We start from the raw sequence: 13,657 nt of genomic DNA on the forward strand, positions 1-13,657 counted from the left end.
TTTACATGTTTTCCACATATCCTCCATCTGGTCTCCCCTCCCTGCTCCAGCAAGCAGTCAAGGAGAACCAGAAGCGCCGGGAAACAGAAGAAAAGATGCGGAGAGCAAAATTAGCCAAGGAGAAGGCAGAAAAAGAGCGCCTGGAGAAGCAGCAGAAACGAGAGCAGCTCATAGACATGAATGCAGGTGGGAAGTGTGAAGGGAGCTTTGGAAGGCTTCTCCGTTCAGAACCCAGCACCACACAGGGTAGCGCAGGGCTACACGTGGCTCTTGGCAAATGGCTTTTGGCAACCTTCTACCTCCAAGATCCCGGTGCTGGATGTTACATGTTTTGTTTTTCCTCTCCTTTGCTGGCTCTTGGATTATGTCTCATTACCCTTGTGATTTGGGAATTGCTGCCACACTTAACTCTTTACTTCTGCCTGTCAAAAAGTGTTCCTGACCTGATCTCATTCCTGCTAAATATTTTGAATTCCCAAAATGTTTTCCCAGCTCGTCCGTCCGGTCTCGCAGTGGCTCTCCTTTCTCCTTACTTTACCAATACAGCTTTCCTGTTACCTCTGCATGTTGTATGCACATCTGAGATCCTAAGTGGATTCAACTTCTAGAAGGGGTGAAAAACTGGCCACTCTCCAGCAGAGCCATGTCTTTGTTGGAGCATATGGTCTCAATTACTGGCCCTCTGTTTCCTGTCTCTGCTTCTTTCCTGCCGAGGATTCCCTGCCCCCCCATTACTCCTTTGGGCTGCAGAAATACAGTAAATGCAGCATATGTTGCACATGGCCCTGAGCTCATCTGAAGGACCATGAGCCTGTGAAAGTGAGGGGTTCCTGAGACTGTCAAGACTTAAAAATTTGCTCACCACAAACAATAAAGACTAACATGGTTTGCTCCCAGAGACCTTGAGACCTTGCCCTTACCTCAGTTATATTTACGCCACCAGCTTTGTTCCCATAACACTGTTAAAATTCATGCCAGGCGTTCATCATTTCCCTCCCCATGTTCTCCCTGGGCCTCCAGGGCTTTACCCCTTCTATAATATTGCACAGGATGTAATGGGAGCAAGGTGGAGTCCAGATGGCATTTGAGGTAAGGGCTATACCCAGCCAGCAGGTGGCGCAGTGGACCTTACCCTGTTCTGAATGCCTGTGTCCAGCAATTGAATTGAATGTAGGTCAGCTGCGCTGGTGATGCTCAGACAGCAGGTGGCGCAGGCTCCAATGATCCCTAGTCTTTAACTCCGTAGCCAACCAGCTCCTTGGGATTTCAGTTTCAGATTTCACTATCCTGAGCTGTTGCCATGGAAACTGAGCCTGGCTAGAACTGGGCTTCTACATTAACTCTTTGCGTTCCAGCCAGGTTGCTTTCAGCTCTCACATGCTTTGCTTTCTTCAGGAAAATGCAACCACGGGAAGCATTAGTTACATGAAATACAGTCATGACCAGTGGACTTTCTTCCTTTAACCCTGCAGCCTAAGCCTACAGTGATTGTTGCAGACTGGTGTGAAAAACTGGGACACCGGTATCAATAATAATTACAATAGTTGCTTTGTACCCCCCACCCCACCCCGACACATACATAATTCTTCCTACATAGCCCAGGCTAGCTTCGAACTCCACGTCTTCCTGTTTCCACCTCCCAAGTACTGCGAATATAGCCCCGGTCACTTTGCCTGGCACAGCTGCCTTTGGTTTATAACTGTGGTCTCTGTTTACCTAGGTCTTGGAGTTAGACAGTCCTACTAGTTTGTGTGCTGGTCCTGATGAGTGTGGGTAGGGTGACATTGCAACAAATAAATACCTTAGGTTTGCACTAATAGGCAGTGAGTCTTCATGTGATCTTTAAGCTGACACAAGTTAAGTAACCATGAGTCTGAGGCTTGACAGGTTGAGCAATTCTTGTCTGTTATGATCCTTTAGCCAATGTGAGGGAGAGAAAACCGCACAGTGGCCATGCATTTCATGCACAGCTTGTTATTTGCTATGCTGGTTTGGTTGAAAAAGTTACACCTCTGTCTTTGTTCATGACAGAGGGAGATGAGACAGGTGTGATGGACAGTCTTCTAGAAGCTCTGCAGTCGGGGGCAGCATTCCGGCGGAAGAGAGGGCCTCGCCAGGGTAAGTAAACAGATGGAACCCAATTGGGGAGGGGGCGCGGGTTTCAGGGTCTCTGCTCTTGGTTATGCTAGTGGAGGGCCGAAGAACAAAGTGATGTTCCAGAGTTTAGAAACCTCCCCATTTCCATGTACTAAGAATGGATTATCTAGGCCTCGTCTTCCCACATTAGGAAGTCCTCACTAGGACCCTTTGGAGGCCTAGATGTGATGGCTTCTTTCTATCAAAGACTAAGAACTACAGCCGAAGCATCACTGTGACAGAGCTAAAGCCTGGTTCCCATTTGCTGGCAGAGAGTCTGTAGACACATTTGATACGAGCCTCACTTGGAAACTGCTATAGAGAGAAGATACCTGGATATAGTGGTGTCTCTAGGACCTATAGTATCTGACACACCCTGGAAGGAGGACCCTAGCCAAAGGTGCAGATTGGACAAGCCCACTTATAAACTCAGTTTCCTGGCCCGAGTGGTTGCTGTCATTTTCTTTTAATAACTGGCTGCCTCTTTCTTCCTATACTTCAGATACTCAGGAAAATTTCTTCCCAATAGCTCCTCTGGATATGCTCTAAGTCCTTTCCTCAACAACAACAACAACAACAACAATAACAACAACAGCATCCCTGGTTACATGGCAGTTTCAGAGTACAGGGTCTTAAAAGGAAGGAGAAGTGGGTGTGAAGGGCGTAGAACTCCAGTCAGAGCATTTGGCTTTACAGCTAGGCCTTCATTGGCAAGCAGAGCTAATGGGGCTCCTTTGGTTCTCACAACACTATTTCCTACCCAGCAAAAGTACCATGCATCTCACTGGACTGTCTTCCCTGACCCTCTTAACTAAGCCCAGGCTGCTTCAGACTTTGGTGGGGAATTCCCTTTTAAGCCTCTTCCTGAGGAATTGTACTAGAGACCCAGATGCTTCCTGTACAGGCAGCCAGGCATCAGGGACTTCCCTCTGCTGGGGATGCACCGGCTCTACTGCTTTCCTAGGGAAAAGTCAGGACTTGCTGGTAGAGAGGAAAGGATTTTGTCAGAACTACCTTTTCGGTAGAGAATTCATAGAGAGGCAATGGGAAGGGGAGTGTTAGGAAATACTGAGATTAAAAGAAATTGGAAAACAAGAATTGCATAGTTTGTCATCTTCAGCTTGTACTCTTGTCTTTCTGATCTGCTTTGCTAAGCTCACCAAATGTCTGGGTGACTCTCATTAAAATATTTCTAGTTATTCTGGAGAGCTTTTTAGACTTGGATATACTTTCACATCATCTAAAGCGAGGTAGTATCACATCAGACATGACAGAAAGTGAGGCATCAGAGTGGCTTGCCAAGGAGTTAGGCTCTTTTCTTCAAAAACAAAAGGTGGGGGTGGGGCTGGAGTTTTGAAAGCCCCGTTCTCAAAGTGCAGGGGCTCCAGGGGTTATAAGCTCCCTCCAGGGCTCCTGGACCCAACTGCCCTTTAATCCAGTGTCTCATGTTGTGTTGGCCCCCAACCATAAAATTATTTTTAATTCTACTTCATAACTGTAATTTTGCTACTGTTTTGAGTTGTAATCTGATATGCAGGGTTTCTGGGATGTGACCCCCAAATGGGTCAAGACCCACAGGTTGAGAACGGCTGCTCATGACCAAATGCTGAGAGCCAAAGACCCAGCAGCACTGACGGGGTCTTGTCTGCTTCACAGTCTTTCTATTCTCAGAGGCCGCTAGCTTTCTCCCTAGGTCTCTAGGAATGTTAAAGTCTTCTAGTCTCTGGAGACATGAGGGAGGGACCCATATACAAAGACCCATTGAGGAGTTGGAAGAGGAGAGTTCCTATCGGGGCTGGTTCATTAAATTGCTGTGGTCTGCAGGGTGTGGAGGAACAATGGCTTGAGTGTCAGGATGAAGAATCCATGTGATTGTATTACAGCTGCTATTTCCAGCTGTGATTGACTCAGCTTGTGGTTTTAATGACTCAACTCTATCTCCAACCCTGAATAACATGTAGGCCAGTTACATGCGAGAGAATGAAAGTCCAGACAGACATCTATCTCCGGAGTGTTCCTTCTTCTGTCTCCCTTATAAACTCCACTTACGCTAGTCAAGGTCTGTGTTAGAGCCTTGAAAAAACCAAAGGCCCTACTAGTGATTGGTATCCACCCTGCTCTTAGGTAGGACGAGTTAAGAGTCACCTAAGGGTTTGTCCAAGCATAATGATAAAGCCAGACTTCTGTGTATCCAGCCCAGGGCTCTTCCCATTAAGCCTGTAGCACTGGACAGGAAATGACGATGCCTTCTCTCTGGGCCAGGAAACTATTACAACGAGATTTCTGGGAGTGGTGAAACTGTACTAGGGAGGCTTTCAGATGACCCCCTTGTCTGTCTGGAAAGAGTGTTCCCATGTCACTACTCTTCCCCAATTTTGTAAAAATAGGACAAGAGGTATAATTAGGATCGGTTCAGACAAGGGTGAGTTATTTAGGATGATAATGACTGTCCCATCTGTCCTAGTTTCCTCTTCCCTGAGGAAGCTTATTAACACGAACACTTCCTCTTTAGTGGTAGTTCATAGCTTGTGTCTCGGGATTCTTTTTTCCTGAGCCATTAAACTTTTTCTAATTGAGCTGCAATCCTAGTACTACTTAGGCTTTACTTAGGTGTTTATCTTGCTTACCCCACCTTGTAGCACTCTAGCTGTAACCATTTCCTCAGACTCTGCCTCTACCCCAAAGCTGTGGGTGCATTCTTCTAGTCAGTAATTGTTCCAGGTCCTACACTGTCACACACTGGCCTGCTTCTGCGGCTGCCCCAAGTCCTCAGTCTTACAGAGGGAAGCAGTCAAGTTCCCGATGGTCTGCTCAGCATAACGGTGACTATGGCGATAGATCAGAGACTGGGATGCTGGGGTTTCTGGTTCTTTTTTTCATCAGTTGGAGTAAGAGCTTTCTCATTACTGATCTTGGATCACTTCCTGCCCATCCCCAGTGTACCTACTGCTTTCAAGGGTTAGAGGGGAAATTGTGCTGTTTTCTCTGTCTGCCATGTTCCTTTGGGTTGTAGAACATATGCAGTGAACACAGATGCCCTGAAACTCTGCTGGCTTAGGTACAACAGGGAACCTTAGAGGAAGCAGCCAAAGCAGCAGCTTACAACTTGCTGCCCTGGAGCTGCTAACTTCTGTGTTGCTCCGAGGCAGGTGTTCATAGTCTAGAGTCAGCAGTTGCTCCAGTTCCTTCACTAGAGTTAGACGATGTGCACACGTGCATGGGCACACATAGGTAGCTGCAGTGAAGAGATACTAACCACCATTTTCTGGACATGACAGGGGGATCCTGGAGAATGGAGTGCTTTAGGAAAGAGTGGAAAAGAACCATATGAGGAGAGGCTAAGAGCACACACATCCTCTTACATCAGCTACTGATTTTTGTCTCCGCAGTTCAACATCTAACTTGGTGAAGCCCTGAGGATGTAGGTCTTTTACACACACACACACACACACACACACACACACACACACACACACACACACACCTGTGATCTGCACCTTGGTACACCCATAGGCTGTCAGCAGATTTTTTTACTGGTCTTTCTCCTCTTGGTAGAGAACCCTTTGTGCCCTTGGAAGGAGGAGCTGGAGGAGACCTCTGATCAGAGTTGGTAACTGTGGTGGATTGTGTGCTCCCTGCCTGACCTGTGGGCAGCCTCTGTGTGTGTGAAAACCATACAGCTCTGGGTCATGGCTCTGCCCTGACACTGCCAGCCTGGGAGAAAGCTTGGGCTCTTACGGTTTGGCTTCCGCCTACCTAAAGCTTTTTGCTGGCCCAAAGCAGACACTTGTTTGTGGCCCTTCTGGACTCTTCCTGCTCATGGCTCCATTCCAAAAGTCTAGGTCCCGGGTTTTGTCATGTTATTTTTGTTTTTGTTTTGAAATCTCACTGTGTGTCCCTAGTTATTCTGGAACTCTCTATGTAGACGGGGTTGGTCTGGAACTTACAGAGATCTGCCTGCTCCAGACTTCAGACCTCAGCACTGTTAGTGCTGAGACTAACAGTGTGGGCTCCCACACCCCAGATTTTTTTTTTTATGGCACCATTCTCAAGTATACAGTTTTGGGATTGTCACAAAATTGTGCAGCTGTCACCATTTTTAAATTTCAGAATTTTTTTTCATCTCCAAAAGAAACCTGTATCCATTAACAACTACTTTTTAATTTACACATGAAAGTTGTACATATTTTTGGAGTATCTAATGATGTTGTTGTACATGTTCAAATTAAGGTAAACCTTTCTTTCTCTGGTAAATAACAATAACTTGGTCCCTGGTATTGACCTTTTTTTTTTTGTTTTTGTTTTTGTTTTTTTGAGACAAGGTTTCTCTGTAATAGTCCTGGCTTTATAGACCAGGCTAACCTTGAACTCAAGAGATGTGCCTGCCTCTGCCTCTGCCTCCTGAGTGCTGAAATTAAAGGTGCGTCACCACACCTGCCTGTTTTTTGTTTTGTTTTAGGTACTGACATGAACTTTTTATTTAAAATGTGCGTTCATGCACGTGTACACATGCCACAGCTTGGCACCATGCTTGGAGTCAAGCATTTTTACTCACCGAGCCATCTTACCAGCCTCTGACACGAGCTTAAATTTTAAATTAAAAATCTTTAGTAGAAACAAGGAGTATTTCTGTCCTTTCTCTTCAGAAATTTTGAGACAGAGTCTCATAGTTGAGGCTAGCCTCTAAGTATGCTGACCTTCAACTAAGAATTCTCTTGCTTCAGCCTCTCAAATGCTGGGATTACAGGTGTGAGTCACCATGCTTTTTTTTTTTTTTTTTAATAATTCTACCTTCTATCTCTGTGGATTTTCTTAAGTTGAGCACTCACAGGAATCAGTTTTATGTCTGGCTTTGAAAACCCCGGGTTGCTTGGTATATATGCAGTCATTACATGCTGTGTAAAAGGGCATGGGACTAGGTGGTCAGCATGGGATGGGCGTGGTCCCAAGGAGCTATCCTCCTGTTGAGGATACTGAAGTCTGCAGTATGGATTCATAAGTGAGCAGGAGAGAATGTGGCTGAGATTTCTTTATATTATCTTTTCACCCCTCAGGGTGTGCATGCACACATATGTTGTAAACTTTGAAGAGGTGGGAAAGAGCCAGGCATGTGGACCTTGGTTATTGGAGAAATGCATGGGAGTTCTGTGATGACAGTTAGTGGCTGTACTTCTCTTTGCAAGAACCCCTCACAAGGCAACTAAAGGCTGCCATCATGAGCTTTCTGTGGAGTGCCTAAAAAAATAACAAAACTGTGTACTAAGCTTTAACATATTTAATTCCAACAAACCTATGAGAAAGTAGTCTTTGAGTATTGTTTATCTTGATACACGACAAAGCCAACACTTAAACCCAGTTCTTTTTAAAAATATTTATTTCTTTTTTTATGGGTATGCATGCATGCAGGCCTGGTGCCCACAGAGGCCAGAAAAGGGCATCGGGTCCCCTGGAATTGAAGTTACAGATGGTAGTGAGTGGCCATATAGATGCTGGGAACCAAACCCAGGTCCCTCTGCAGGAGTAGCCAGTTTTCTTAACTGCTGTGCCATCTCCGTGACCTCGTATTTGCACCCAAAGTTATATTTTTACATTGAGTCTCTCTCTGGACCAGCCACAATTGCATGGCTTCTGGCTGAACACTTGCTAAAGTTGTAAAGAGATTAGAAATCGGGCCTTCTGTGGATGGGATCTCATGTCTTCTCTTTGCAGTCAACAGGAAAGCTGGGTGTGCAGTCACATCTCTGCTAGCCTCGGAGCTGACCAAGGAGGATGCTGTGGCTGCTAGTCCTGCTAAGGTGTCCAAGAAAAATGAAGGAGTCCCCACAATCCTTGAAGAAGCCAAGGAGCTGGTTGGCCGTGCAAGCTAAGCTGGGCTTTATGGCCATTGCTGCTCCTAGGCATAGCCCAGACTGTCTACCTGTGGCCTGTGCCTAAATGGTCAAGGGGATGCCCCTCTGCAGTGGCCACTCCACCACTGACCCTGTCTTTCTGTCTGACCTGCTGCTCTCTGAACATCACAAACAGCTTCAGTTGCCTGGAGGCCGGAAGGAAAGGACAGTGTAGGGGTGGCCTGAGTCCAGCCCAGCCAGCCCTGGCTGTTGTATTACCAAAGCAGGGTCCGTGTTTGCTGCCTTAACCCTGTCTCCTCTGTGTTGTCCAGAGGTCCTGGTCTCAGACAGAACCTAGCCTGCTTTCTCAGCCCCACTTTCTAGTGGGCCTTTCCCTAGGTCAATCTTGCTGCATTTGTGCTTTTTTTTTTTTTGTGCTTTCTCTGGCCCTGAGAATAGCATGGGGCTTGTGAGCCTTTGGGCTAGATCCTCTCACTGCTGTCTCCCCTGCTTTTCCTCCTGGCACTTATTTATTACTAGTGCTGTGGCACTGGGAGCTACTTCTGCAAAAGCAGGAAGCAAATCCCACCCGTACCCTACTTTGCTGGGAAAGGTCTCAGCCACTCTCCCTCGCTCCACTGTGGCCCAGGTCTGGGCCATAGGCAGGTAGCCAGGGCATAGCGACAGTGTGGGGCTCGCCCCCTGCCCGCTGCCGTGCTTTATGCCCTTGCCTCCCTGGACCCTCTGCACCAGCCCCCCCACCTCCACCCTGCAACTGAGCCCCTCTCGCCATACCTTCCCCAGAGCTTTGGTGCATCTCATTTGGAGCGTGGGCTGTAGTGTGGCCATCCCAGCACCTCACCCCCTCCATCCAAGGAAATGGGAGGTGGAGCCTCCTGGCTGAGAAATTGTTTTGCAAATGGATCTATTTTTATATGAAAAAAATTTTTTTAAGAAAATAACTTTGGTCCCCTTTCCCCTCCATAATAAAAGAGACTTGATGGTAGGTTCAAGCATTCCTGGGGTCAGTCCTGAACATGGCCTAAGCGTTGGCCCCATCCATCAAGACCACCCTGAGGCCAAGGCAGACCCTTCCCTAGCATCAATTCTGGGGCAAGAGAAATTTCTCTGGGTGGGCTGGGCCACACCATAGGGTAGCAAGAGCTCCAATGCTGTGTTTTCATGAATGTATTAAATTATCAAGCCAAATGTGCAGATGCTAAGTGGACGCTGAGAAGTGGGGGCACAGGGCGCCCCTCCCCCACCAACCATATAAATGGTGAGCCAGACTAGGTGACCCAAACCTCAGGAAGCTCAGTTTCTCTGGCTTAGGGTCACTTTTCTTGTCGTCCTCTGTCCCTTTCAGCTTCTCCTCCGAGGCTATAGAGAAGGAGTGATGCTGTCCAGGCTTGACACAAAATTAGAGTTGCCAGAGCATGGAGTGTAGGAAAACACCAGGGCTAGTACAGGAGCCTTGTGGCCAGGGAGGATGGTTTGGTTGCTAGAGCTTGTGTCTGAAGGAGCAGTGGCAGCTCCTGGGAAGACTGATTCAGGGGGCAGATCTTCCCTGAGCTACTTCCTGCTCGCTGACATCTGGGGCTTTGACCCTTTTCTTTTTTAATCACTTTTGCTAAAATGCATTTAATTAAAAATTTTTAAGTAGAGGGGACAAAATGCAAACCCCTTGCCTTTTGGGCTTCTGGGATGTCATCACCTCCAGTTTGATAGGTTTGTTTCCAACTGTCAATAAAGCATTGAAAGAGTACCCCGCTTCATTTGTAAAATTCTTGTTCTTTTCACTATAGAGGTCTAGGCTTTTATTTAGTGTTTTCCCACTCTCTTGTTGACCTGTCAGATCAGTCAGAAGTTAACCTAACTGGCAGTCATGAGCTTGGGCCTGGTGAGTACATGGTAGTTTCTTTGGGCCAGAGTCCCCTTTCAGAAGCTTCTTGAACATTGTGACCCTTTGACTTGGAGCCATTTTTTTTTTTAACCTCATGTCTTACCATTTGCAGGGTACCTCCAGATGCCACAGCTTTCTGGCTGGTACCTATGTCTTCCATCTGCACTCTGAGACTGGGATCCTGAACTTCCCCTATACCTTTTCCAAACCTACTTTGAGGTTCTTTAATGCTTATACCTCCCTTCCAACCCACCTACCCTAGATAGGAGAGAGAAAAGAGGTTCATGGGAACAGGAGTAGTAGACCTTTTTGGACTCAGTTCTTGGGAGGGATTCCCCTGGCAGGATTTCAGCAGACCAGCGATTCAACCAAAGGTTCTGCTGGAACCTGGAACAGCAGCCGGATCCTGGAGCCCTGAAGCCTTCTCTGGAGCAGTTCTCTCTAGGCGTGTCCTGAAGTGGAGCGATGGACAGCCAACGATGCCAAGACCCCAAAAGCCCAGCCTCCTTTGGGCAAAAATGTGTTTCAGCTGGCAAAAAAAACCAAGCGCCCCCCTCCCCCATGGTTTTTCTTCTAGTGGATAAACATCACCTGTTCTCTCTCAAGTCTGTTCCCCATCCCACACTTGGGATCTAAACAAAAACATGTACATCCACTACACTCCCCAACCTGGGTCAGAAGCCCCAGGCCAGCCACCAGAGGACTTGCCACTAAGTTACGTTTAAGCAGGCAATTGTAACCTCCACAAAGACACTTTACAGTAAGCAGGCCCATGATGAACAGAGAGGCCCCTTGTCAGCCCTTTACTAGAAATAAAAACCTTTTAAATAGCCCCTGGGCATGCCCAGCTGCCTTCCTCATGTGGCCTTGACTGGAGGTTTGGGGGTGGCTACCTGCCTTCCCAAAACCCTAGAGGTAGTGCATTTCATCTCATCTGTTGGAGCCCACACACCAATTAGGGGGGCCAACCACAGCTGCGCATTGCCCTGCCGTCTGCTGCCTTGCCCGGAATAGAACCCAGGCACCCAGAACCCCGCCCTTCCAACACTGGGATCCGAGAAAACCCTGCTCTCCTCTCAGCAACCTCACACACCACCACCCTTCCCACGCAGTCGAAGTCGGCCGGAAGGTTTGGTTTCCATGGCAACAGACCAGGAGGTGGCAGAACTGGTAACCAGAATCCAAGGGAGGAAGCCCAGAAACTGCTCTTCTGGCTCTTTCGATGTTCTTGCCCTCACTGACCCTTCTGAAAACCTATGGGGTCTGCTTGTGTTCTCCAGGAGCGCTGACAACCTGGGAGTCTGGGGTGGGGCTGCGGGTGGGGAGTGAAGAGAAGCAGCTGAGCAAAAGGGGGGTGGGGTGGGTCCTAGGGCTATCTCCTCGCACAGGAAACCATCCAATTAGGCTTGCTGCTGTAAAAAGAGGGGGGTGGGTGGGGCAAATTCCACTTAGAGAAACTGAGGCCCAGGTTAAAGACTCTGTCCTCAGAGAATTGCCTCCTGAGCGCTCACGCCTACTAGTTCATCAAGCCTCTAGGCAGCTGCGGAGGAGGAGGGTAGACACAGGAAAATCCGCCCTTCTTTGGATCAGCCCCCTCCCCTGGCTGCAGGGAGGTAGCTAGTGGGGAAGGGGCGGGAACTAGAAAAAAGTCCCCAGCGCCCTCCCAGCAGCATTTCAGTTCCCACCCCCACTCACGCTGCTGCACACCGCCCTCCCCCCCCCACCCCCCCGTTCAGGGTCTCCTTTTCTGCCTGGAGACAGCCCTGAGCACAAATCTGCGCACTCAGTTGCACACGCAAACTCCCCACCCCCACGATGGACTCGCCAGCGACACCACCGCACACTGATCCACAAGCACCATTGCAGTCCATCACATATTGTTAGAGACACCAGGGAATCGGAAGCAGGCACGCCATATTGGACAGTCATATGCGGACTGCACACGCAATTCAAAAATAGACCGAGACGCTTAGTGACACAAAACCAAGACTCAAACAGCTATGACCCTTTGGTCTATTATGTAGGATAAAACCCTCTACTCCACCCACATGCCCTGTGTTCTTAAACAAAAGGCGGTCAGCCTTTCAGAAGAAACCTTTTTTTATTTTTAATTTTCGAAGAAAAAAAGCCATATAAATATTAGAGTATAAAACTTGCGAGAGATATCGGAAGGGGGATGGGCAGGTGCTACGTGACTATGCGAAGATAAGCTTTTATAGAGGAGTCAGTACAGGGAGGGGGGTCGCCGCAGCGTGTGGACACAGCACAAAACACAGCACGGGCTGCGCAGGCAGATTGAGATTCAAGGACAGACGGCTGCGCACAGCCCACCGCCCGCTGCCCACTCGCCATCACGTAAAAGCACACCACACTACACTATTGGCTATTCTACACCAGCCAGGGGTTGGGGCGGAGCAGGGGGCTTCTACACTACTGTTAGGGCTGGGGGCAGAGGGGAGTGGGTGGAGGAAGTTCTATGCACAAGGAGGCACTGGGGGGCTTTAACCAGTCTCTGGCCACGATGGGGCGGCCTGGGGGCCTGGGCAGTGGCCTTCTGAGAAGAAATGGCACCTGGTAAGGTGGAGGCCAGGGGCTTGAGGACTACAGGGGCCCAGTGGAGAAGCCCCATCATTGGCTGAGACTTTATGGCCATTTCGTCCCTTGTTCTAGCTCCGTGACTCATCCCCGGGGGGCGGGGGGTGGGGGCAAGAATAGCCTTGCTGGGCCTCCCTTCCTGCTCGGACCACTGACCCTCCCACCAGGGGCAGCTCTGGAGTACCCAGCACCCACAGAGGCCCCTTTTGCCTCTCTGTTCCTCAACCCACTTAGAAGTCTTCTTGGACTGAAATGCCAGCTTAAACCCATTGGTCCTGATAGCTCAGCCCAAGCTGCCCAGGCTGAACCAGGGTAGAGGGGTCTGGCCTGGTGTTTGTCTATGGCTGGAAGTTGGGGATTGGGCCAGTACCCTGGGTACATACAGAGCCCCTTGCAAGACCCTATTTATTAACATGCTGTTCGGTCCACTGCCCCACCCCCATCAGTATACACTCAACTTCCCTTTAGTTTACCACCCCCTACTGTCTCCAGACATGCAAAGGAGTCTCTTCTTTGAGGAGTAGGGAAGTCACAGCATGCAGTGGGAACATTAAACAATGAAACAAACAAACAAACAAACAAACAAACAAAAAAGACTGGTCCCCAGGCCTTGAAAAGAGGCTTGGTAGCTAAATGCCTTCCCCCAAATCCAGCAAAATCAGTACCAGGGGGATGGTGACTGTGTCCCCCCCAAAACTTACGCATTGGTCTCAGGCTCTAGAAGGAAGTAAGAAGACTGGTACCTAACCATGCTTTGGGGGGGGGGGGGGCGGAGCTGAACTGAAGGAGAGGCCAAAAGGTGGGGATTCTCTCTCAACTCTTCAGAACTAGGAGACCACTTAGGTCACCTGTCACCCCAACAGGGACTGGAGGAGTGGGTGGGGTGAGAAGAGGAAGGCAGGGGATGAGCCTGCCTAAGCTGGAAGATGGAGGAGGTCAGTTGTAACTAAGGGAGTGTGCGTGGGATTTGTGTGTGTGTGTGTGTGTGTGTAGGTGTGTGTGTCCACACTAAGCCTACTACCCATGTGGGCACAATCACTGGTTGGATAGGGGGTTCCCAGCAGAACTCTCTTTGCATATTCAACCCCCTAGGGCACAGAGAGGGGGGGGGTGTTGACTTGGGCACTTGTTTCTGTTTCCCAACGGGGAGCACGGCCTTGGCTCCTACCAGTATCCTGGGGTGAGCCCTGAAATT

At 48.8% G+C, this 13,657-nt stretch overlaps 1 protein-coding gene across 1 annotated transcript in view; it reads left to right on the forward strand.

Moving 5' to 3' along the window:
* The window catches only part of DIAPH1 (diaphanous related formin 1), an 87,493-nt gene extending 77,764 nt beyond the window's left edge, over positions 1-9,729 (forward strand). Inside the window, exons 25-27 of the mRNA XM_084780200.1 lie at positions 51-186; positions 2,032-2,118; positions 7,846-9,729. Of these exons, the coding sequence (XP_084636326.1) occupies positions 51-186; positions 2,032-2,118; positions 7,846-8,003 (381 nt within the window). The 3' untranslated portion in view covers positions 8,004-9,729. The remainder of the gene's footprint in view (positions 1-50; positions 187-2,031; positions 2,119-7,845) is intronic.
* The last annotated feature ends 3,928 nt before the right edge of the window (positions 9,730-13,657 follow it).

The sequence above is a fragment of the Acomys minous genome (assembly GCF_964271855.1).
Source record: "Acomys minous genome assembly, chromosome: 4".
Lineage (NCBI taxonomy): Eukaryota > Metazoa > Chordata > Mammalia > Rodentia > Muridae > Acomys > Acomys minous.